The 26,143-nt window shown below is 30.1% G+C and overlaps 5 protein-coding genes and 1 long non-coding RNA gene across 9 annotated transcripts in view; 3 read left to right on the forward strand and 3 right to left on the reverse strand.

The window, feature by feature from the left end:
• The window catches only part of LOC123301558 (unextended protein), a 41,505-nt gene extending 37,616 nt beyond the window's left edge, over window positions 1–3,889 (reverse strand). For all 3 annotated transcript variants that reach the window (XM_044884357.1, XM_044884359.1, XM_044884358.1), the window contains exon 1: window positions 3,349–3,889. In XM_044884357.1, the coding sequence (XP_044740292.1) occupies window positions 3,349–3,866 (518 nt within the window). In that variant the 5' untranslated portion in view covers window positions 3,867–3,889. The remainder of the gene's footprint in view (window positions 1–3,348) is intronic.
• A 1,514-nt stretch (window positions 3,890–5,403) lies between these two features.
• On the forward strand, window positions 5,404–6,236 carry LOC123301614 (nucleolar protein 16). Its single transcript, XM_044884446.1, has 2 exons — window positions 5,404–5,584; window positions 5,696–6,236. Exons 1-2 carry the CDS (start codon window positions 5,484–5,486, stop codon window positions 6,234–6,236), a joined length of 642 nt encoding a protein of 213 aa, XP_044740381.1. The 5' UTR covers window positions 5,404–5,483.
• Window positions 6,237–7,995: 1,759 nt separating this feature from the next.
• LOC123301608 (ADP-ribosylation factor-like protein 2) lies at window positions 7,996–10,087 on the reverse strand. The gene is made up of 4 exons (XM_044884438.1): window positions 9,810–10,087; window positions 9,570–9,735; window positions 8,284–8,696; window positions 7,996–8,144 (listed from the first exon to the last, which is right to left on the reverse strand). Exons 1-3 carry the CDS (start codon window positions 9,960–9,962, stop codon window positions 8,338–8,340), a joined length of 678 nt encoding a protein of 225 aa, XP_044740373.1. The 5' UTR covers window positions 9,963–10,087; the 3' UTR covers window positions 7,996–8,144; window positions 8,284–8,337.
• A 319-nt stretch (window positions 10,088–10,406) lies between these two features.
• LOC123300306 lies at window positions 10,407–12,481 on the forward strand. Its single transcript, XM_044882862.1, has 2 exons — window positions 10,407–10,522; window positions 10,864–12,481. Exons 1-2 carry the CDS (start codon window positions 10,407–10,409, stop codon window positions 12,479–12,481), a joined length of 1,734 nt encoding a protein of 577 aa, XP_044738797.1.
• A 270-nt stretch (window positions 12,482–12,751) lies between these two features.
• Window positions 12,752–14,677, reverse strand: LOC123301570. 2 transcript variants are annotated; one of them, XM_044884380.1, is made up of 4 exons: window positions 14,251–14,677; window positions 14,077–14,184; window positions 13,848–14,007; window positions 12,752–13,775 (listed from the first exon to the last, which is right to left on the reverse strand). In XM_044884380.1, exons 1-4 carry the CDS (start codon window positions 14,620–14,622, stop codon window positions 12,781–12,783), a joined length of 1,635 nt encoding a protein of 544 aa, XP_044740315.1. In that variant the 5' UTR covers window positions 14,623–14,677; the 3' UTR covers window positions 12,752–12,780. The 2 variants fall into 2 exon arrangements, with proteins under 2 accessions (XP_044740315.1, XP_044740314.1); XM_044884379.1 differs by having other exon boundaries at window positions 12,752–14,007.
• Window positions 14,678–15,878: 1,201 nt separating this feature from the next.
• On the forward strand, window positions 15,879–26,008 carry LOC123301644. Its single transcript, XR_006535438.1, has 2 exons — window positions 15,879–16,018; window positions 25,906–26,008. It is a non-coding gene; the product is annotated as an uncharacterized LOC123301644 (long non-coding RNA).
• The last annotated feature ends 135 nt before the right edge of the window (window positions 26,009–26,143 follow it).

The raw sequence follows: 26,143 nt of genomic DNA on the forward strand, positions 1-26,143 counted from the left end.
ATAGAAATTTTCCTGCATTATGGAGTCAAAGTCTTAAAACATAAGCTATAAGACGTTTTCAACTTAAAATTTTATAAATAATATGCTCCTAAAAAATTTGCACACCAAGTCATGGAACATCTTGTATATTTTAATTATACACAGAAGTTTTAGAAAATCACGATTTTAATTCTTCTTACTCACATTGTTCTGGGAAAATTAATAGTATCTTACATATGGGAAAAATTTGAACGTGTTTTTCGTGTATTTTCATCAGATAAGTAATTAATATTCAAAAGTTTTCAGTTTGTTACAGCAGTACCGTAGGTGTAGCTAGGGGAAGCACAGTGGCCCTCCTCCTTCAAAGTTTTATGCCCATCCTAGAAAAGCTAAGCTTCTTACGAATTGTTAAGTATCGATTTATCGAAATTATGAAAAATATTAATAGTAAATAATACAATGATGTCTCGAAAATTCGGACATTTATTTTTCTTTGAAAAATTGTGTTCTTATTTTTGGTCAAAGTTGAAAATAAGATAAAAATAATTTCAACCCTAAATCTAGCCTGAAATTTTGACCACATATTTTTTGAGTAATAATAATAATAATAATGGGTTTAACGTCCGTTTCTCTGACATATACGCCTATAACAGAGGCCACCCGCATCATTATTTGTTAATCTTTATTTATTTTAATTACAAACATATTAACAATTACAATTTGATGTGGGTGGAGTCGGTTACTTCGTTCTTATCCAAGCGACGACAATGTGATCAATTCTGCACTCCCATTAATTATAAATTGTTCACACTGCCGCTGCCTGGATTCGAACCCGCAACCTAAGTCTAAATGGACAAACAGACAAAGACAAACGCCTAAGACCGCTCGGCCATTTAGGCTCTCGAAGAAAGAAGACATCGTACATCTCATTCTCGACTTTTACTATATTCCTTGAGTAAAAGTCTACCTATACAAAAATTTTAAGGCTTAAAATCAGAAAACATCGTTGACATGCTCATACATCCTTAAGAATATTATAGATCAAAAGATTTAAATCTCAAAAATTATTATTTTTCCATAGGCACTGATAATATTTTAGCAGAGCCGTAGACCGGCTGCCTACCCTAGGAAAAATCTCTAGCTACGTCAATGAACACATGTGATTCAAAATAGAAAAGTTATTTTTGCCAAAAACTTATAGATACAACTAATATATTTAAATTTTATAAATGAGGCTGTTTGTGGATGTGATGGACACGTAAGAACGCAAGGTGTTTTATAACTGTGTGGTGTACTCTTAACAACTTTACACTACTGCAATGCGTGTTTTAGATACACAATTATTAATCGAAAACTATAACAATTTTGATTATTGCATATTTATTTTAGTTAGGATATCGTATACAGAAAAACCAACACCACTTTTTTATATGTTTTAACCCTTAATAACGCACTGAAAAACAAAATTATTAATATCAACTGATATGACGTTGTCTCCACCTCATCGTGAGATCAAATATGGTGGATGGGGCCACGAATGTGATACAACTATCGTACGGGGTTGAGTGATGAAGTTGACACAAATACATGAGTTGTTTGTATGAAAGTAATATACTGTCTAACAAATTTCAAATACATAGTTTTAAACAATATTTTTTTGATTGGTTCTACTACTTATAAATATTATAACAAAATACTTATGTGATTGTCACAACCACATGAGCAGGTTTATTAGATTTAAAAAAAATTAAATTTCCTCGAGTCGGATTTTAATCAGCGACTTTTGAATTACTCTTGATTTTAGTGTCGTAAGTCCACCGCTGTGCTACCGATAGTTTGAAAGTATTTTTACTTTATTTCAATATAAAACAGCCAACTTCGGGATGATGCCCGGAACCTTTCTATTACATCAGCAGTTACTCATCCAATCGCTGGGCAACATGAACTTTACCACAAAGATTACCACGTTATAGCCTTCAACTAGTTTCTTTGCCCTCACTTATTCCTCTCCCCAACAATTTCACATGGGTTTTAATTTTTTGGTGCAGAACCCTTTAATTTTACAAATTAAAATACAGCTTATGTTATTAACTGATATTAAATGTAGCTTTCACATACAAAACTAATCTTTCGAATCTAACCACACATCAAACAAACAAAATCCTCAGCTTTAATATACAGTGTGTCACCCTCATATTTTCGTTATTTATAGGAATATCGATTTGAAACTTTGCCCAGTCATACAGGGTAATATCTCACATTTTTTAAGTAACTTAACCCAAATCAGAACTAAACTCAGCCTGCTACAAATTGACAAATAGAGCTGATTCTAAATATTTTGTCTAGCGTCAGAGATGGTTAGAGATATCGAAAAAAAACTATTAGAAAAAGTTGCTGAGAATACTTATAAATTCGCATTTTTAATTTTTTCATTATTTTGATCTTTACTCAAAACTATTTTGAGGCTACACTCATTTTTGTAAGTTTATTGAAACACCTAAAAATTATTCAATTATCATTATTCATTAGAGCCTAAATGGCCGAGCGGTCTAAGGCGTTTGCCTTTGACTGTTTGTCCATTTAGACTTAGGTTACGGGTTCGAATCCAGGCAGCGGCAGTGTGAACAATTTATAATTAATGGGAGTGTAGAATTGATCACATTGTCGTCGCTTGGATAGGAACGAAGTAACCGACTCCACCCACATCAAATTGTAATTGTAAATATGTTTGTAATCAATATAAATAAAGATTAACAAATAATGATGTGGGTGGCCCATTATTATTATTATTATTCAATTATCAATTTGTCCAGTTTTTACATTCCATAGCACACTAGTTATAAAAGTTTATTTTTTAATTTTGTAACTAGTGAAATGTAAAAACTGGACAAATTGATAATTTAATAATGTTTAGTATTCAAATATTTGTTAGGGTAATAATATACGGCGGATTTTACCAGAAACTTTTGTATACATTTCTTAGCCGGTCAAATATTACACACTTCTGAGGATAATTTACTGAAAATTTGTACATTAGACTCAATTTTTCATTTCAGTGTAGTTTTATAGCAAGAACAATGAAAATAAATTGAAATTTGCATAATATGGAACCTTCCATCGACGAGTTTAACTCAAACTTATCCGTTTTCTATTTGTTCATTTAACCGGGGTTTTCTTTTACACAATATTTCAATTCTAAAACTGACCTACATGCAAATGCATTTCGATGCAATTATGAATGACTTGCCACAACTTAAAATTTTGGGTAAAAACCCCATTCAATAATTCTTTGAAATAATTTTTTTTTAAATATTCTTAAAAATGACCTATTTTTTGGGTAGAAAAATAAATTTTAAATCTAATACATACATTGGCCGATCATTGTTTTCATCATGATGCACTGACGATGATGATAAGTTAGTCCGAAATACAACTGAAATATTTTCTCCTTGATGTACGGAAACACTTTTTTGGGAAACACAAAAATATATTAACGATATATCGAAATCATTCGCTTCGGATAGTTTAACATCAAGGTCATATTGAACGTAACTATGATTTAAAAAACTCAACTGATGAAAATTATTAAAATTTTCATTCGTTTCACATAATTCACCACGTTTTGCTTCGCGTATTATTGGCCATATATCGATATTTTCATGTAAATTTGTACCATGTAATTCTAATACATAACGATTATGTATCGTATTTTGATTATCACTAACAATTGTATGATTTAAAACGTTTAATGAATTAATTGATGGTAAATTTTCACTCAATAATAATTGATTTCGATTTTGTATTTCACTTGTTAATATTGTGGTAAAACTTTGCCAGAATATCCATACACAATAATAATTCACCATACGAAAAACACCTTTCGCCATCGTAACACAGACTGCATGGTTTATGTCTATTGCTCTGTTCTATCATATCAAAAATTCAATTCATTCGACTTGCGCAGAGTTTTTCATTTTTGAATTTATTTTTTTTTTTTAATTTTTAATTTTTTCTAATATATTTTTATTTATTTTGAGGAGGTACAGTATTTTAGGAATAATTTCTTTTATACTTGATTGCTTAGATTTGTAAAAAACTGGAAATTTTCAACGAAATTCTTATATTGACAAGTCAATATGTTTTGGTTGACTTTATTTTGAGTGGAATTGTGAGGTTATATTATCAGAAATAATCCAAATAATTTGATATTTTCCTTAAATGAAAATTATTCTTTATCTGTTTGTTTAAATAAATTGGTTTTGGATTAGTTTTTTAGTTTTAAATTAAAGAAAATCAGTAATTATTGTCATTATTAATAAAATCGATCAAGTGTAGAACTAGTTTAAATGCTAAAGGGCTACGAGGAATGGAATTGTGCAGCATTACCACAAAAATGTAAAAACGATAACAAATTGGAAAGTTAATTTAAGAAGTAATTGTACTCTATCCCCGCTAAGCTTTTCATTGGCTATTACTGATGTTCTGAAACCCAAGATTTGCCTAGCGCTGAGTTTCCAAATTTCTTCTGGTTCGACTAGGGCCGGACCAAACCATTTCCTTCGCTGCTGTATGAGCGCCGGGCAGTAACAGAGAAAGCGGATCGATGTTTCTTCTGAATTTTCTCCGCATCTGTCACACCCGGGAGATTGTCTTTTTGCAATCTGATGTTGGAACTTGTTCAGGTTATCATGCCCTGTGAGTAACTCTACGATGACTCTAATATCAGACCTGTTTAGTTTCAAGATCTCCTCGCTCTGTTATCGAGCGAGTTTCCTTCACCCAACAGGCTTTTGGCGATTCGCTCTCCCTCGTAGCTGGTCCATGCCTTTAATTGTTGGTTTTTCAGATTATCTCCTAATCTGTTAAGACCTTCTTGGTATGGCATCCTCGCAAGCTTTTCTTGAGTGGGAGCCATGGTGGTTCCCAGTTTGGCCAGCTTGTCTGCTCTCTCATTACCGTTCCAACCAGAGTGTCCGGGGATCCAGATAATATTGACTTTATTGTGCCTCGCCAGGTTGTTTAGACTGTTTCTAGTCTCCTTGACGAGTCGCGATGACACTGTACAGTTTGATAGCGCTTTGAGTACTGCTTGACTGTCTGTGCAGATACTAATCACATCATCCTTCAAATTGGCCAATTGGAGGTGGTCAGCACATCTCATGATGACTACCAGCTCTGCCTGGAATACAGTATTGTAACTGTCCAACTTGATGGATGTGTCATTAGCAATTCTTGGGCCGCAAAAACCCGCTAGCAACGAACTTATTTCCAACTAGCCAACTTAAGTGATAAAATGTACATCAATCTACGGAACCCTAATAAAATATATATTTATCTATTCATTCTACAAATGAAGAATTGTACAGAAATATTAAAAACTTAGTACGTAGTGACATCTTACAATATTTTAGAAAACTAATGTTGACATAAACACCACGTGAAGTACATTGAACATAACCTTAAAATAATAAAATTATATTTAAAAACACAGACAGACTGGAAAAATGACGAAAATACGTAAACAAAAACGGAAGAAAGTTTATCGTACAAACGTTAATCGTAAACGATTAAATCGTAAACAGAAAAATGTTGGAAAAATTGCTTGGTATGTACAATAATAATTTCTAGGACCTTTGTCGAATTTAGATTCTACAAGTTTTTTGGCTATGATTTAGACATTCTATTGGCTAAATGGACTATATTTTTATTTTTTTAGTAAGCCTATCGATAAAGCATGGGACGAAAAGAAAACAATTCGAAAAAATCTGAAACAAATGGGTCTAATGTACGACCCAAATGCATCAATCAAACGATCTAACGTTAAACAAAAAATCAAAAAACAAATACTCACATCTATGAAAGGAGACGCATGGCATGAAGAAGTTGTCGAACAAGCTGTCTTAACGAAACCAGAGAAACAGAAAAAACCTAAAGTAAAACCACCGAAAATCCATGTAGCCGAAGAATTAGAACGTGAAGCTCGTGCACCAAGAGAACGTAATTTTCGTTTACCAAAAGGTCAAGTAGAATTTATTACGTATTTATTAGATAAATACGGGCATGATTATAAGGCTATGGCACGTGACAGACGGAATCATTATCAAGAGACGTGGAAACAGATAAGGGCCAAAGTGAAGACGTTTATGGGAATACCAGAACAATATTCTGAATATTTACAATCGAGGGGATTGTTGAATCAAGATGCTGAGGATGCTAAAATTGCTGCAGCTTTAGCTATGGACGATGATAGTGATTAATTTAGAATAAATTTTTGTATTAAATATTAATTGTATAAATAAATTAAATTTTTTATTATTTAAAGTTTATTTATAATTCATTTTTCAACCCTAAAGCATAAATTCTTGGCTAGAAATGGCACGATTTTCAGAAAATGGGCAGAATCCGTGCAATCGAACAACAGATTCGTAATCAGCGACCAAAAATATCTCTTATATAACAGTTTGGACGATAAATACTTCGTTTTCCGTTTTTGTGGCAAAAAGAGGAATTTCGGGTCAAAAATATAGCACGATTTTTGTAATATATCACAGAATTTGTGTTTGATTCGTATACAACGACGAAAAATACATACCAGATGACAATTTTTAGCCAAAATAAGCATTTCAAACCCATTTCCGGATTTGATGAAGATGGCACCCTTGGCCCAAGTCATCGCAAGTCACCTTTTTTATAACGAAATACGGGTTTCGATAACAATTTTTAAACTAAAATCAACCATTATTTTTTGAATTAAACATTTATTTAATGAAAAATAATACATTTTAGAACAAGTTCTTAATTAATATTTTATATATAATATTTTACTGTACAAAAAAAAAGGGGCAAAAATTACAATTATTTCCATAATTACAAAAATTTCCATTTTAAAAATCATTAAATACAATAATTCTCATAAATGTTCATTCAAATTAAAGAATCCCACCCCGCATTTAAATCGCTAAAAGATTCTTTAAAAAATGTAAGGATCTCATCCTTTTGTGTACCCAAAATAATTTTAAAAAATGGAAGGGTAAGTACATCTGAATATTTGCGATCAAATTCTTTAATGGCAAATTATGGGTTTCATTTGTTAACCTTCTTAAAACCTAGCCAAAAATTAAAAGTATAAGCAAAAAACTACTCCCCATTTCTTTATTTGGCACAAAAAACAAAAAAGAAATAAACTATTAACCACTTTTTTCTGTCATTGTTTCTACATTTCTAAAAGTTGAAAGCCCTCAAAATAATCGCTATTCGAATAACTTATCTAAAAATTGGTAGGTACTGCAAAAATAAGCCTTATTCCTAAAATTGAAAAACATCTCAATAGACTTTCGGCATTTATTGATTTGCATAAAAATTCATAGTTGAAAAACAATCATTTATTGAAATTCTGCATAAACATCCTTAGTTGAAAAACATTCTGCGGTAAAATGACAACCCAATGGCGCAAAAAATAGACCACCGTCTATTTTATTAAAAAGAAAAACAATATCGGAAGCCCAATAAAAACTTAGAATAATGATTTCACAAATATTTACGAGCCAATTTCTAAAATCCTTATTTGAATATTTTTATTGGCCTGTAAAATTGGTAAGTACAAGTATTGCCATCTCGTAGTCGAAATTGAAACTACTGGACCCACTTGTGTTAAAATGAGTACGAATTATTATCGCCAGTTGGGGTTGCAATTCCCAGAATCCCAGTTATCAATAGGAATGAAAATTCCTTCGAATTCGTTCCCAAAGTCCTCAAAATGTGCGTAAATAATTTGCGCAATCAATTCTAAATATTTAATGTGATTTGGCGAAACACAGCCAAAGCTCAAATAACTTTAGCATCTCGAATGACTTAAACCAATAAAAAGAAAACTTGAATCAGCAGTTTTCCCTTTTGGCGGTGGGATTCCTTAAGCTAAAATAATTTAAACTATGTTTTTAATAAATTACTATTTCGAAAATATTATACATTTTCAAATTTTTAAACATTTTTTAGTACATTTTTACGATTTTTTTCTTTTATTAAAATTTTTTTAGTACAAAAACAATGGAAGAGAAAAATTAAGAAACCAGTTGGAGTAGTTTTTATTTTTTTTAAAAGATTCAGAAAATTGTACACGTTGTGGAAAATTGTTGCATTTGTATACTTTATATCTCTGATATGATCTGAAAAATTTATCAAAACAAACAAGGTCTTAAAAATGTGGCAAGCTCTAGCTGTGGTAATACACAGTTTGATGTGGAATGACACCAAACGATCGGGTTGGAACGCCCCAATAAGAAATCGTAAATAATTTTGACTTACCGTGTGCAAAGATGACATTCGGAAGGCACTCTAAAATTAAAATAATCAAATTCTTTATTTGCTGGGCGATTTGACCAGTGCTATAATAGTCTGCCGTATTCGTTCAATTGCATCCACTTCTGGACTTGGATTTGTATCACCCAAAACTTTCACCTTATGTTTGTACGATTCAATACTTTTAACATCAATGGCATCGGTTACATCGCGTACTGTTAACGCTCCGGGTGTGTCACATTTACTGGCTATGACCAAAACTGGTACGTTTTTTAAACGTTCATCACCCACAAGTGTTTTTAATTCTTTTATGGTAATTGGTAAACTATGGATATCGGATGAATCGATCACGTACATTAATAAATCGGTATCTTGGAGAAAATTTAACCAGAATTTTCGAACCTTATCTTTACCACCAACTACAAAAAAAAAGAAAACATGAATATTCCCTATTCCGTCTAGTTATCGACAGATGGCTTCCATGTGCTCAAATTAATCGTTAAAAAAAGACTTAAGGCTGGTTGTTTTACTCTTAGCTTCTGTCGACTTTTAATAATATTATTATTTTGAGAAATATTGAATAATTAAAAAAATTTGAACACAAATTGAATAAAGAAGCCAAAAATATTTTCGATATTTCGGTGGATCATTTTAGACATCCACGGGAATGGTATGGTATGGTATGGTATGAAGGTTAGCGGGCCATGCTCGAGCACCGCGCCTCGAAGCAATGGTTCAGAGCACCTAGCCAAATAGTCCCTTGTACTCTATCCCCGCTACATTCAGTGGCTTTTATAACCAACTGATGTACTGAAACCCAGGATTTGCCTAGCGCTGAGTTTCCTAATTTCTTCTGGTTCGACTATGGCCGGACCAAACCATTTCCTTCGCTGCTGTATGAGCGCCGGGCAGTAACAGAGAAAGTGAATCGATGTTTCTTCTGAATTTTCTCCGCATCTGTCACACGCGGGAGATTGTCTTTTTCCAATCTGATGTTGGAACTTGTTCAGGTTATCATGCCCTGTGAGTAACTCTACGATGACTCCAATATCATCTCTGTTTAGTTTCAAGATCTCCTCGGCTCTGTTACCGAGCGAGTTTCATTCACCCAACAGGCTTTTAGGGATTCGCCCTCCCACGGGAATAGTTCACGCTTAAATTTCTAACCCGAGTGAAGCTTGGTCCCTAATGTCGGTATTGATAATAATTTTGTCTAGGCTTGTTAATTCTTTAGAGAATTAAGGACCTGAAAGTTTAAAAATCGGCAATAAATCGATAAAACAGGTACTTACTTTCCCAAAAATTATATACAATTTCAGCTACTTCCATAGGAGTAACATTAAATCCTTCGGTTGGCTTGATAACATGCTTAACTTGAGTCAATTTGCTAACAAGTGAACTTTTTCCTGAACTTTCTAAACCCAGAACTAATATTTTTCTAATATAACTATCTTCTAACTGCAAAATAAAACGCAAAAAACTTTAGAATTCTTATACAATTGAATAAAATTGATAGCCAATAATGATTTTACCTTGGTGGCATCTTCAAAACCTTCATCGACAGATCTTGAATATTTATTTTTACAATATTTATACAATTGATATCCTCCATAGCCTACAAGAGCTGTGCCACCTACATAGAGAGCGGCTTTGACTAAAGTTTTTAGGTTTCTATCATCAGACATCTTTTCTGATAATTTATTGATGTGTTTCTAGTTAATATCGAAATGTTCGAAGCATGTTTTGCCTTCAATTCTTTGAAAATATTTTTTGTACGTTTTTTTTAATTAAATTTGACAACTACAGTTTATTATGGTAAACACTAAAAAAAAAAAAGATAGAGATGTGATGTTCGGAATTCTTTATCTATGGTTTTTGGTTTTATTTTTTTGTAATTTTAAAAAGCCCTCGAAATTTAAAAATCGATTAGATTTTTTCCATATTTAGTTTTATTAGCCATGTCGAAATTTCGATCATCTGGGGTATAAATTAAATCGAAACCTGAACTTCAATCTGAGATCCAAGCAATATTTTGGCCCTATTAGGGCTTTTCATCAACAGACAAGCGCATGCGTGCCGCCATGTTGAAACAGCGGAAATTCAAAAAATTCGTACTGTTTTAATAAACAATGGATGGGCAAGGACTATTATCTCCACAAAGAAATAAATTATTGGAAAAAACCATCGATGGTGCTTCACTTATTTATGATTCAGTTGAAGCTCATAATTGTGAACAATTGAAAAGGTGGCTAAAATGTCATGGGCGTCCGCAAAAAGGGAAAAAAAGTGAGCTGATTGAGAGGTTAGACATTGACATTTGTTGACTATCTAAAAACACAAAAAAATAAATTAATATTTACAATTTTATTCTTATTAATAATGCCAATTCATTTGTAATAATTGAAAATATATTTTAGTTAACATGAGTAATACTTACGGAAGTAATTAATAAATTAAGTCATTAATATTTTGAGGCTCTACATGACATTATTAATTAGACAAATGTAAATATGTTTAGCAATTTTTTATCAGAAACAAAATGTTTAATGCGACATAATAAATAAATAATATATAAATAATTTACAGAGTCAAAAATGCAATTAGGAATAATGTACCAGTGGACCAAACAGTTGACAAAGGAAAATGGCTAAATATTCTAAATACACTTAATCAAAATCCAAATGTAGTGCAGAATCCTAAAATAAATTATCCTAACATTTGGCAACCATTTCCTTCTGACAAAGTACCTAAGAATTTCACCTACGGATCTATGTACCATTATCTAGTGACATCATGCATAGATGACGACTATGATAACAGTGATGTTGAAAATGAAAACAATAATAATCAAACTCCAAAGGCTGATTATAGTACGTCAAAACCGTTAAAACGAGGAAAATTGTATGTAGAAAGCGGCCACGTTTTTGAAATTCTTGAAGGCGTAACATCTGATCAAATGTTTTGCATGAAGTGCAAAATTCAAGCTTCGTATAAGGCTAAAGAAATTCATCAAGTGTCAGTTATGGTCAATCCGTTAACTGCTCGAGTGATTCATGGTACATGTGATTGCAAAGCTTCTAGTATGGGCCGTTGTTCTCATGTAGCTGCCCTACTATATGTACTATTGAATTATTTGGATGATTGTGACGAAGATAATGTTCCTTGTACAAGTAAACTATGTAGCTGGAATCAAGGTAGAAAGAAAAAAGAACCTCACAAAGCAGATGAGCAGCAATATAAAAATAAAAATGACATGAGTAAACGCAGGTCATATGATCCTGGTCGAAGTTTAACAAGACCTATAGACAAACAAAAAATTAATAATTTTTTATCAGATTTACAATTAATAAATGCTAGTCGAAAAGCTCCTTCAATGTGGCAATTATTACTACAGCCGCAATACGAGGATTATGTATTAGAAAAACCAAGGAAAAGTCATTTAAAGACATTAGTTTATCGTCTAACGACTAATGTGTGCAATAATATAACTGGGCCTGTAGATATAACTGAAGGAGCTCAAAGTAATGATAATAAATGGTGGCAATACCGTAAAATATTGATAACAGCTTCTAAAATTAAAGTATTTAAGACTGAGAAAACGAATGACCAAATTTTTGCTCTAGTCAAATCTCAATTGTGGGTTGAGCAAAATATAACCACTGAGGCAATGCAATATGGTCGAGCGAATGAAGACATTGCGCGTAAAAAATATGAAGACTTTACTTCTAAACAATTTTCTTACGAAGTAAAGAGTAGTGGCTTGTGGGTGAATTCCAAGTATCCAGGATTAGGCGCATCGCCAGATGGCTTAATTTCAGATCCATTGAAAAATACAACCGGAGTGTTAGAAATAAAGTGTCCAAAAATTTTGGAAAAATATTATCCGACTGATTTACATCTTCTTACACCTCAACAGCGTACTTCATTTTGTTGTACTCCCATTACTCGAACTTCTATGAAGTTAAAACGAAGTCACGCATATTACTACCAAATACAAACTCAAATGGCAATAACTGAGAGATTGTGGTGTGACTTTGTTATTTGGAGCCCAAAGGGTTTCCATATTGAGAAGATTTATTATGATGGCAATTTCATAGAACCTGTACTGAAGCATGTTAGTGCGTTTCATCAAAATATTTTGGCTCCCGAGTATTTTGAAATGAGAATTCCCCGCTGTTTAATACCTTTTGATTTATCTAAGTGAAAAATATTTCATGAACAACTTTCAAATCTACAATTTACAGCATGTTTTATTTTTTTTATATTTCTTAATTTATCACAAAAAGGATACATAAGAAAAAAATATTAAATTAATATATTTTTATAATTAAAAAAAGAAATTACAAAAGTACACGTATATACAAATGTGATGTTTTACAAAAAATATAAAAATATAAATAGTATATTGTAACATTACAAGTGTTATGTGTTTTGAAATTTTAATATAATTATATTACAATTATTTTGACTTTCAGTTTTTTTATTTCCTACAACACACTGGCCTTAATTTAATTCGTCGAAAACTATAGGTGTTTGAAAGTTGACCAAGCATGCACAGATAAATATAATTTGTGACATGATAGGACGCATATTTAAAAGTAAAACGGTGGAAAGAAGTCTGAAATTTTTTATGCGCCCAATAACATGTTCAACATATATTCGTTGTTTTGCTATCTTCTTCGTCAAAATTTCCTCTTGAGCAGTTAAACGGTCTCTTCCATTCAAAAATGGAGGAATATTTAAATGTGCTTGCTTAGCTTCAACTACATCATGAACCGTAAAACCTCGATCTGCTAGTACTACATCTCCAGGTTGCAATAAGTCTGCTATTTTTGATCGTTTAAATATTTCTGGATCCGATATTGAACCCTCAAATGCATCAGATACAAAACTAAGACATCCATTAGGAGTACATCCTATCAACACTTTAAATGTGGTATGAGCTTTATAACTTGAATATAAATTACCTTGGTGTTCAAAGTTTGACGGCGATTGACAAAAAAATTCAACGCAATCTACAATAACTCTTATGTTTTTTATAGACCGAAATATTTTAGGTAATGTTTCGGCTATTGTTTTCCTAGATGGGAACATAAATGGCTTCAATTGAGTGGTAAATTCATTGTACAAAAAATAAATCCAAGTTGTACATATTTTTGAAACAAACCCCGTAGAAATATCGAACTTGTAAGCTAAATCTTCTGTTAAATATCCCATTCGTAATCTTAATAGAACCAAAATCAACTGCTGTAATGAAGTAAATTTGTATTTACTATTATTTTCGGAATTTTCATGCTTTGACTCTCGACTGCCCCAATAATCTAAGTTTTCGCAAGCTGGACTCAAAAATCTATGTAAAGCTTGGATTTGCTCAAAATGAAGACTTGTATAAAATATGCATCTTTTTTCATCACTGCGAATAGATATAATAAATTTTTCCATGGCTGAATTTTTTTGTAACTTAACCTGAATAATTTTATTACGCATCTTTATCGAATCTGTCTGAATTTCTATGGCTGAATTTTTTGGTAACTTAACCTGAATAATTTTATTACGCATCTTTATCGAATCTGTCTGAATTTCTATTGCTCTTGTATGTTTCCTAGTTTCTTCACGGTGTATATCTCCAAGGGTCATACTCATGTCTGACGTTTGATCTGGTAATATTTGTTCAACAAAACAAGTATTATCATCAATTACGTTGTGAACCCCTCCATGAGTCACTGATGTCTATAAGAAAAAGAAAAATTTTCATTAAGAATAAAATTTTTTTATAATTTTCTATTATTCACACTGTACCTGTGCATCTGGTAGAATATCATCTATTTTTCTATATTCTAATCCATTTGCTTTTTTCATATCAACTCTGTTGTATTTTTCGGATAAGCTGGTTCTTGCTTTGGGCACCTATAAACAGGTTTGAGGTTATAACTCCAAAAGTTATATTTCTGTATAATTTATTTTATACCTTACCTTATTAATTGATTTATCAATATGTTGAAACTCTTGATAGCTTAAAGGATCAGGGTTTTGTTCAGTTGGACCACTTTCTCCAAGAAAATGTAGTGAGCAAATATAAGTATCCTTAGTAACATCATCAATAGATCTAAAACCTCGGTCACTTCTGCCACATTTTTTCACCCATAATTCACATTTCGCACATTTTGCACATGCTTTAATATGTAATTTGCTTGATGATTTGATTATTTTTTTTCGATATTCAAGACAAGGCTTTGGAAAATTTATAAAATAGAATCTATTGGTTTGAAATGATTTGTATCGTGTATCACTTTTACATACTCCATAACAACACCGTTTTGTTGTTCCTTTTCGTACAGACAACATAATTATAATGGAGTACAAAAAATTTTTTCAGGTTATTTTGACTTACGATTTATTTTTTTTTTTCACTTTTTTTATAATTAATCAACTTTGATTTATATTTTAATTTTTGATACACGGATAGCGGACACTTTAGCATGGTTGTTTACAAAAAACAGTACGAAAAAGATAGTTGATTCTGACGCATGCGCACAAAAAAAATTTGTGATGAAAAGCCCTATGGGCAAATTCAAAGATTTGGCTAACTATTAAATTCTATAAAACACTCTGAAATGATTTTTTGTTTAAGTTCACGATTAACGTTTAAAACTTAAAATTATTCTAGTCGAATTTTAAAAATAATGTTATAACTTTTAAATATAGAAATTCGAATATTAAGTTTTTTAAATTAAATACACGGATGTCTATCTACTAAATTAGATGGCTAGTTCATAAAGTTAATGTTCAATCTAGAAAATATTTCACGTCCAATATTCTCACGTCCATCATTCTTTAAAAATGAATATTTTTTTCGATCTACTCTTTGAAATTTATTTAACCATCGTAGACTTTGCATTCAGAATTTAATGAAACTTGGCTTAGTTGTCCATTATTATATCATAATTAACCAGTTAAATTTTTTAGGCACCTTCAGAGAACTGAAAAAAAGATATATTAACATTGATCCTTGTGGGAAATCACAGATTTTATTATATTTCACAAAACTGGACGTTCAGATTTTCAGTTCTCTTTAACTGGTTAATTATGATATAATAATGGACAACTATGCCAAGTTTCATTAAATTCTGAATGCAAAGTCTATTACCGATAGTACTACCTTAACCGAAAATTATTTAATTAAATTTTACAATTTGGTTTTGGGTTGAATGTTTTTTGACATGAATTTATAATATTTGTTGTGAATAGCGTTCTATGTTTAATATGAATATCTATGGTGAAATGTATGAATATTTTACAAAAAATAATATTTTCTTGACTTCTTAATCGAGATTCATGGCTTCGAAATTCAATTTTTACACATATTAAAATAGAAATAGATCATATTTTTCCAAAACAATCATGAAAATTAATTAAAAAATATTTATTGAAATCCATAAAATAGGTATAAAAAAAAGTACACTAACATTCATTACAGCTGTCAACCATTTTGATTTTACCAGAAAACAACCAATCACATAAATCTGCACCATTTTCTTTCTAAATATTAAAAAGAGATCGCTATATATATTGTGTTCCTTTAAAATGCTTGATACCTTGGTAACAATTTAATCAATTTTCAGTCGGTGGCTTTTTTCGATTGAGTCTGTTTCGTAAAATTTTTATTTTTACGCCTTTTTTAATTTTTCAAAACAAAATGTATTATTTTCGTGAAACATCAACAATGTGCAGAAAAAGCAAAGTAAGTTTATTTTTTTTTATATAATTGTCCATTCTTTCTTAGAAAAGTTAAAAATTTGTGCATGGTTTTTTAATATTTTTTTCATTGATGAATAGAAAGTCGTATTTTTTCTTCAAAGATTTCTCTTAAAAATTGAATCTGTTTATTAATCTATTTCAGAAATTTTAATTAACTTACAAAAACATTTTATAACTACTCAAATAAAATATTTAGATTTTGTTATTGTTTATAAAAATTATATACGTAGTTAAAAGATGGACGACCTTTTCAAAAAGTAGAAAAATAAAATAATTTTCTAGAATAAAAAAAACGTTTAATTCGATGTTAAAATTGTATCAACGAATATTAATTTTAAAAAAATTAATAAATAAGTAAATTTTTACTCAAATAATAGTTATTACGTAATTTAATAAACAACTTAAAAACAAATAAAATAGATTCCTAGTAATTGAAATTCTAAGAATGTCCTCATTTAGAAATGTTCTATATAAATCGTTATTATTTTAACGATGTTTCTCGATATTTCGATAAGGGTGGGTCTTCATATGTAGGTAACCTATATTTTACAATCGTTCAAACTGTTTTTATTATGTTTTTAAAATGTGGACAAGACTGATTCAAGGACGAAATTTATTGAGATAAAAAAATATTTACAAATAATCATTTTGTTTTTAATTCAGAATATGACTACACTAATTAGAAAATTTTTCAATGAAGAAGTAAATTTTTCATTCACTGTTCCTTCATTCTTTTCTATTTCTATGAATGAAATTTTTCGAATTACGTCATTGATACAATGGCGGAAAGTAAAATTACGATGTCTGAGATATTTATAAATTTCTGCTGCGTTGGTATTAAATTTTTGAGTTCATTTGGAGCAGTGTCTCTCATCTAATATCCCTAAATATTATAAATGTAAAAGTAAGGATGTTTGTTTGTTTATTACGCTTTCACGCAAAAACTATCGAAGGGATTTCAATGAAACTGTACAAGAATATGGCTCATACGTCAGAATAACACATGAGTTATAATTTATAAAGATATATTTAAAAAAATTTAATTTTAATTTCACATTTTACTGCGCCATCTATGATCATCATGCTGAACCATAAATTAAAGATATCTGTAAAAATTTAAAATAGTAAATGCAAAACAATTCTGAAATACTCAACGAATTACGACTATTTACACTAAAAAGAATTGAAAACTGTAAAGTTTGTGCGATCATAAGGGAGCTTATTTTTATTGCGGCAGAAATTTTGGATGGATACTAATTAAATCTGTTTGAGCATTTTAATATGTTTACGGATAGAAATGAACTTCTTTAATATCTAGGCACCACTACACATTTAACTTTGGTACGGAATTTTAATTAATTGCATAAAAACAAAGCCTAGTATCAAATGCATTAAAACATGTGTTTCAATTTAATCATATGACAACACTTAAGTATCTAATTAAGTAGTTGATTAAACAGGCTTCGCATGCCTGTTTTTTTGCTTGAAAAAACAATTAAATTTACATTAATTAAAAATATTTTATTATCTACGTTAAAATTAAGTGATAACAAAAAAAATAATGGTAACCAAAAACAAAAAAAGTCTCACCTTGAATGATGAAATATTTATAAAAATTAAATTAAAAAAAAATTTATTTATTTAAAAAAAAAAAGTGTACTTAATACTTACTTTCTAAAATAATTGACTAAGCAACTTTGGTACCATGATTTAAATTTTACATCATTTCAAATGGTTTCTAATTTCCTACAATTTTTAAACTGATATGTACATTCCGTAAAAATGAGACACTTTTTGCTTAGTAAAAAATACACTCAATATTTGCAGTGAATTCGGAATTTTGCGCCCGTAACCAGTTTCAAAATTATCATGAATAAAGACCGTAAAGGTAAATTTGTTGAGAAGGGTCCCACAAAAGACAAAATATTGGCGTCGTCTGATTTTGGCACCACGGGGGGGGATATGGTTTAGGCGAACCTGTTAGTAAGGATTTGAATAAAAAAGAACGAGAGGTGTCGTAGGACACTCGGTAGGAACTATATACTTCTCGTATCTTATTTTTTATTAACAAGTCAAGAAGTTTTTTATTAGAAGTCAAATACATTTTTAGACCGTGAGTATATTTTTCGTCAAACCTAGACATAATAAGCTTGAAAATGACGGGTGAATCATGGAATTTGATAAAGAAATACGGAAGATAAGAGTAGGACAGAAAAAAACTTGCTAGTGTAATAATACATAAGATTATATATAAAAACCTTTCTCATGAATTACTCTATCTACTTAAAAAAAACCGCATCAAAATCCATTGCGTAGTTTTTAAGATCTAAGCACACATAGAAACATAGGGACAGGCAGCGGGAAGCGACTTTGTTGTATACCATGTATTGATATCTGAAGGAAAACTATGAACAATTGCACTGGAAAATTGTGATGTATTTGGGAATTTAGAAATAATGTGCAACTGAATGTTTTTATACGTCATACTTTCACACTTAACCGTTGGGTTTTTTTTTATGATTACATATTGAAATAGCTTATCGCGTATTATTTATTTATGTAAATTATATCTCATGCTGGGTTGATTTTCATAATATTGTCGCGCTAACGTCATCAACTTACCAATCTTGTTTAAACATATATATTTTGTAATGCTCTTTATTTATTGTGTGAAAATTTTAATCATTTTTCCAAATGATTCATAGATCTTTTTCAACCATAACATAATACTAATCACACGTTTTGTTTTTATGATGAAAATGTGAAGTTGAAAATTTATTACTTTTTTAAAAATGAAATAATTAAGTGTCACGTTTAAATTGCACATGATTTTTGATCTACTTTGATTGTTTCACTTAGCAACAAATGTTAAGTGGTCTTTTTGGCGATATTAAAAGATTTCGCCAGAGTTCCAGAATAGGGATGCGACCTTAAAGTTTTGGGAAGATGAAAAACTGAGTATATGTTTTGTATACTCAGTTTTTTCATAACAGTCTAAGAAATGGTATAAGATCGGATTTATGGACCCTGGAAGATGTATGTTGATATTAGGAATCAGGAGAAATCATACGATTTCTGGAGTTTCCCAATCCAATCTATATTGCTGGAAAACCTCACCTTACATGAAAAATTGCAGGTAATAGCTTGCAACACAGTAATATGACATTGATTTTGTTTTATATTACATGAGAGAGAATATTTGCAGTTACTTTGATCTAATAGCCTGCAATCAACTTTATTTACTTAAGTAATAATATAATCACAATTCTAAAGTAGGTTTTTTCCTTGAGGTGAAATAATTATACAGTTATGTATCTTACATCTTACATGATCTTTTGTTTTATGTAATCAGTAATGTTTATACATCAGACTCTGAAAGAAAACAAATTTGCAAATTGAAATTCAATGGTTAAATTTTATTATTACTTAACAAAATTAGGATCAATTTAGGATCTAAATTGACGATTACAGCAAGTCGAAGAACTAGGTCCAATCTGATGTCAAAACATGATGCCCCCCCATCAAACTCTGCAAATTTGTTTGAGTTATTTTTTTATTACAAAACGAGCTATAAGTCATAGTATATTAAAATGACAAATTTCCAATTTTTTTTAAGCAGCCGTTTTGAGAATATTTACAAAAAATATTATTTTCTTTTATAAAACTTGTGACACTCTGTAACTAGAAAAGAACGACTGTATAATTTGGCATACCCTGTAGAATGTTTCTAGGTCGCCTAGATATAAGTACAAATCAATTTGCATTTCTTCTTCAATTTTTTTTTCAGCTCCTGAACTATATGTATTATTATCAAATCGATTGTTAATCAATACTCAAAATCACCTGTAGTACCGGTTTGTACAAGTTTGCTATCGCCACTCTTAAAACACGATTATTGGACAAAAACAATTAATGAGTCAATTTTTCCATTCAATTCTGGAAATTTGTTTACATTTCAAGGATGACATAGACATGCGCGGAGAGGTAGCAACAAGAGAAAAATTTGCATACAATGTTAATTTAGAGAGTATTTAACTGATCTGCCGCAAACAACTTGTAAAATTATGAATGAACGAAAGAAAAGCAACAATTTTCGAAAAAAACGTCAATAAAACCATTTCATCTCGAATGTTCTATTCTATGAAAATGTAACAATCTAGATAGATACCTCTCTTCCACCCCACATGGATGTGGTTGATAGGGATATATATAGTACAGCTAGGAAGCCGATGCCTTTATCGACCGAAGACTCCATCATACAGCATCAGTTTGCCTTGTGTTATATATTTATAATTGTAAAATTTTTAGAACTATATACAGGGGTGTATTTTAAACTTATCACAAGTATATATATATCTCTCAAGTAAAATTAGGGTTCATTTCCTTTCAGTTTAGCAATCGATTTGTGGGTATGCCAGGGAACTTTTAAAATTTCGAAAAGTTAGGGAATTTTAGTATCAGTCTGATATTCCCATATAATACATACCATATAATTTGCGCCTGTCACTGGTAAACAGTGACGTTTACAAAAAAATGTTTCAAACAAAAGTTGTTTATTTTTTTACAAGGAACATTTTTTACATTTAAACTTTTGTTCTATCTCTAACGGTTTACAAGATCGAAAACCCAATTGACATCTATGTTGCTCATTTACGAACTTCGGCCTCACTTTCTACGTCCTAAGCATGCTATAAAAAGCGATAAGCTTGATATCTCGTTTTTGAGTTATCGTGTTCACAGACAGACGGACAATCGAAAATGGACTAATTAGGTGATTTTATGACCACCTATACCAAAATTTTGTTCGTAGTATTAATATTTTTATGCGTTACAAACTTGGGACTAAACTTAGTATACCTTGATATATATTATATAAATACAGGGTATAAAAACGGGAATAATCAAGGAATTTCGCTAGTCAATTTTTATGACCACTCTTTAGAAATACAGCAGCCCAGTATATACAAAAATTTTTGTATGATAACACAATTACGATGTATATTGCGCAGTATTCGAATTGAGACGAAGCAACATATTGAGCCGTCGTATAATGCCGGTAAATTTATAATAAATTTGACCGTGAAATTTTTATTATTATTAAAATAATCCTAGAGTGTCCCTCGATTTTAGTTTCTAGTTTTGTTTTAAATCTATTTTAAGTCATTTGTGTTTTAAACCATTCAAAATTTGTGTTTTTTTTTTGTTTGTGATTGCGAAAATTGATTGTAAGTATTTATTTTTAAATAATTAGTTCAACGATTTTTTTTTATATGTTTGCGGCGCTGATAAGAAAATTTTAAACACAATTTTTTTTTATCATTAAGTAAATTTTGCATATTTACGAAAAAAAACGGTTTAATATTTATGGTCAAGTTATTTCGTAATTAAATTTGCTTTGATATAATAAGCTTAGGTAATTAATTTCATGCGAAAAAACTTTTATCAATTTGCAAATAACTTGTAGACGAAAATCTTTGATTTGAGCCATTATGGTTTTTACAGCTTTGCAAGTTCGATTACGCATACCCTGATCTACAAGTGTTTCTAAATCATATACTAAACAAGTGAAAACATCAATTGACTGAGTTAATTGTTGAATTACCATGTAAAGACAGTGTTGATTACTCTATCACATTACATGTCACACATATATAACTGATATACCCATACATACTATACATTTTGCGCTCTCACGGATTAAAAGTGATGTTTAGAAAAAAAATGTTTCAAACAAAAGTTGTTTATTTTTTGATAAGGAACATTTTTTACATTTAAACTTTTGTTCTATCTATAACGGTTTACAAGATGAGTCTTACGGACCCAAGACCCAATTGAACTATGTTGCTTATTTACGAACTCGACCTCAATTTTTACGTCCTCAACACGCTATAAAAATTTCTGCTTGATATCTTTTCGTTTTTGACTTATCGTGATGACAGACTGATAGACACTTTTTACAAGCATATTTAGTATAGTAAAATCTCGATCAGCTCAAGTGAAACGTTAAAACGTATGAACATAAAAATTTAAAGGATTCAATTTAAGGAAGCTTAAAGGGGATCTTAAATTTTGCTTGGAGTTGTTTTATTAAACATTGATTGAAGAAACGGTTATTTTATCTTTTACTGTTCAATTTTTGTTATTTTTTGATTGGTTAGCTACAAAACGAGTTAAAGAGGTTCTACTTTATCAGAGAATATTACAATTTTTCATGATAAGGAAAACTATTTTCATTATCAAATCGGAAAATTATTTTATAATAGAATAATTGTTATTTTTTATCAAACTCATTAACTCAGATTATATAAAATAATGAGTGCATTATTTAATTAAAAACTATTAGAACCTAAATCTGTTAATTATGCTAATTTGAATTTAAGTAAATAATACTTTTTCGGTGGATAATGTAATAACATTATTGGCATTGAATCAAAATTTAAAAACAAACGTAAAAAATATTTGTTGAAATACGTGAGAATTTTTAATTTTAAATATGAAAATAAATTAGTTAATTGAACTTGGAAAATCATTGTTTTTACTTTTCATGACTTTTCTGGTCAAGTAATGGTCAATTTATTTGACGTAATATCGAGCGATTCACATGTCTAATTGTTTTTGTAAATTTTACGTTTATTCAAGTATTTAGGTATTCAATAGTACTAGCTTGACTCGTGCGGAATTTCATTGTTACCGTAACTCGTGGCTACTCTGTACCCGTGGCTAAAAACGACAAACAACAAATTTCGTACAAAAGTGGTGAACAAAATCAAAATGTTTAGAGAATTAGGAGAGCATCTGTAAAAACTCATTTTTGATCTAAAAACTGATTTCAAAATACTAGGTCGAATATTCTTGGAGCCCAGGAGAGTTGATTCAAAGAGACTGATTGAAATATGTAGGTATTCCAGGCAGATTCTATGCTGAAGAATCGATATCGATTGCTTGAATTAGAGAGAAAATTAGGAAAATCTTGAGTTCATTATGAAAATCAATGAATAAAAAGAGATTTCGTTGAGGTTTGGTGCAAAAAAAATTTAACAGTTTTTAGAAGTAATAAAAATTTATTTCTAGAAAACTTCAGCCTTTCTTATCTTATGAAATGGAACATTTTTTTTCTAAAAATTAAGATAAATTAATGTATTATTATGTATTTTGATTTTGGCATTATATCTAATAATTTGTTGGCAATTTTCATAAATCGTGTGTGACTGTTTATAAACTTTGGGATCACATGATTAGATTTGTTGCTTCTGTGTCAACTCACCCACATCTCATCAGTAAATAGTCACGTGTTTATCATTAAATTTCTAAAACGAGTATTTAAATTTGTTTTATTACCTTAATGAATAGAATCGGGGAGGGGAGGGAGTTATTCTGTATAAGTCTTAATTATAAAGGGTGCTCCGTGACTCGAGTGTCTTTCTCTTCTCTGAACAATTTTAAGTCGAAAGTGCCTTTTGGACTTTTGTCCAAACCCAAAAGTTAAGGAGTAAGGAGTGTTGAGTAGTAAGTTTAAGGATATACGAGCGCCAGGGCAATTTTGGATAAATGTTTTACCTTTTTTTTATATAAAGTTGAACTAAGTCTATTAAATTTTGAAAATTTTAGGCTGGCCTGTCCGATTATTTAAGTAAATAAATAACTTAAACTATTACCTGTATCAACACCTACGAATGATCGCTCCTATTCAATTTTGCGTCGTCTTCCAAATTTAGCTTTCGAGAATCGAGTTTATGGATCATTTTAAACTTCAACAAAAATCGGGAATAATTAAAAATATTATACTAAATTATTTAAATATATTAAGAATTCCAAATGTATGCCAATAGGTCACGTAAATATTGTTTTAATAGTACCTAATTTCAAAAAAATTTATTTTATCAGTATCTATTCGCTGCATGTAATAATTTAGTCGCTAGGAGGCATTAATTAAGCATTCATAATGGTAAATAAGGCAGTACAACTATTTTTGTTTGATAAGTAAATAAGGCATTAGTAAATTTTCAAAATAGTTACATCATTATATAAATTGATAATAAAAATTTTTCAAAAAAACAATAACATTTATAAATTGATATCGATGTATATCGCTTACTTTTCTATTTACAAAAAAAAAAGGGAAGATAACAGCGTTAAAAAATAAAATAGCTTAAGTTTAAAGATATTTTTTGTTTTTATTTTGTATCAAAACAACATTTAATATCAAACAAAGGTTTAAAATTTTGCATTGAAACTTTGGGGGGTGTGTCCCTACTTCTTTGTTTATTTTATCCAAAAATTCTAGTCTAGGTTCCGGATCAGAATCGGTCTAGCCTAAAAACTTTTCTTCCACGAAAATTCTCATAACTGGAGTCAGAATCTAACAAAAATTAGGAATAAGACGAATTCTAGTCTTCACCAAAAGGTTAAGAGCTAGCTCAATTCGTTAGGAATTCCACAGTACGGTATCCGTGGCTAACGGTATCCGCGGCTAAAAACAGCCTAGAGAATTCATAAAGTTTGAAAGGTTAGTTAATGGGGAATGTTCTTAAATATGTTTCAAGTGCCAGTTTAGGGTTGAGTACCCAATAATTTGTAGGGGTTTGGTTAAATTTTGTAAATTTTATTTGTAGATCATTGATTTTGGGCGGGGCACCTATTTTATACCATTGATTTTTTGCAGGATCCTTTTTATTGATATTTATTTAAATATTAAAATTATGATAAAGATATAAAAGTCAATACATAAATAATTAACAATTTGTTTACATTTGGATTATAAATTGTAATTATGGGAAAATTACTTATCAATTATGTAAATAACAAATATTGTACTTCAGAATCAATAAAATATTAAATGAAATATAGCTTTTTAATTTACCTTTATATTTATTTTGTTTTGTACATGAGCGTATTGAGCGGAGAGCCCGTGGCAGAAAAAGTATTTTGTGCTTCCATGGAAATTAATTTGTAAGAGACCATTTTATTGCAAATTTTATCTATTTTCAGGAAAATTTGGTGAGACAGCTATTATCGTGGCAGAAAGGGCTGTCACATCGATTTTTAATATATAAAGCCAATACAATTTTACCCTTATCGCGGAATTACTTTTTTTTTAATTCGTTCGTTTTGAATTCTACTTCCGAAATATCTCGGAGTGACTGCTCAAAACTTGACCAAAATATCTGGCACACTAGTAAAAAAGTGTAAAAGAAAATTACTGAAGAAAAACTCAATATCTTTTGATCATACGCTCATGTGCAATTTCATCCTGGCGGTTTAATTAATTTATTAATACAGTCAAGTTGAAACTAGTACTTACCAAAACTAATTAGTGATACAATTATTACTTATTTGGTTATGAAATTATTTAAACATTATTTTAAAATTATTGAAATTGCAATTAATTTAATTATTTGGATTACACTATCTACCTTATTTACATTTTAAATCCAGAACAATCCATTGTTTAGTTTAGACCAGGCAAATGTTTATTGTTTTAATATTTTGAAAAGTTCTTTTTATTCGTCTCAATCTGATCAATAGAATCAGAGATATTTAAGAAAACTTCATCAAAGAAAGCAATGTAGGGATAAAAACCGCTCGCAGAAGGTCGTGAGGATCGTTCTGGAACCGGAAAACTCCTTTTCTGTACAACGAAAGAAACATTAGCCTTTTCCCAAAATTTATCGAATTTATTATCAAAATCCGGTAGATTTACCCAACTAAAATGGCAATCTTTTTTGTTTTTACTTATATGAAAATGACTTTCCATCATAAAATTTAAAAACAATAATTTTTTTGAATCTATCCACATATTGCATGTTTTAAACAGTTTAGCTCGAAATTTCTGGAACATTAAATTAATAATTTTTTTCTCTTTTGTTACAGCTTAGTAGAATGACCAAAGCGTATTCTTAAGTGCGGCGCTGTATCCGTACAGAAAAAAAAAAACTTCTAGAATAATTATTATCCGGATTACACAGAAGAACCAGAAGAATTGCACTACTAACACACTCAAAAATACTCAAAAAAAATACAGTGAAATCTATTTAAAAACAACAAAAAGCTTTAAAAAAATTATATTAAAAAGAAAATTGCACAATTTTAAAATATTCAGTATTTTATT

Source organism: Chrysoperla carnea, chromosome 5 (genome assembly GCF_905475395.1).
Source record: "Chrysoperla carnea chromosome 5, inChrCarn1.1, whole genome shotgun sequence".
NCBI classification, from domain to species: domain Eukaryota; kingdom Metazoa; phylum Arthropoda; class Insecta; order Neuroptera; family Chrysopidae; genus Chrysoperla; species Chrysoperla carnea.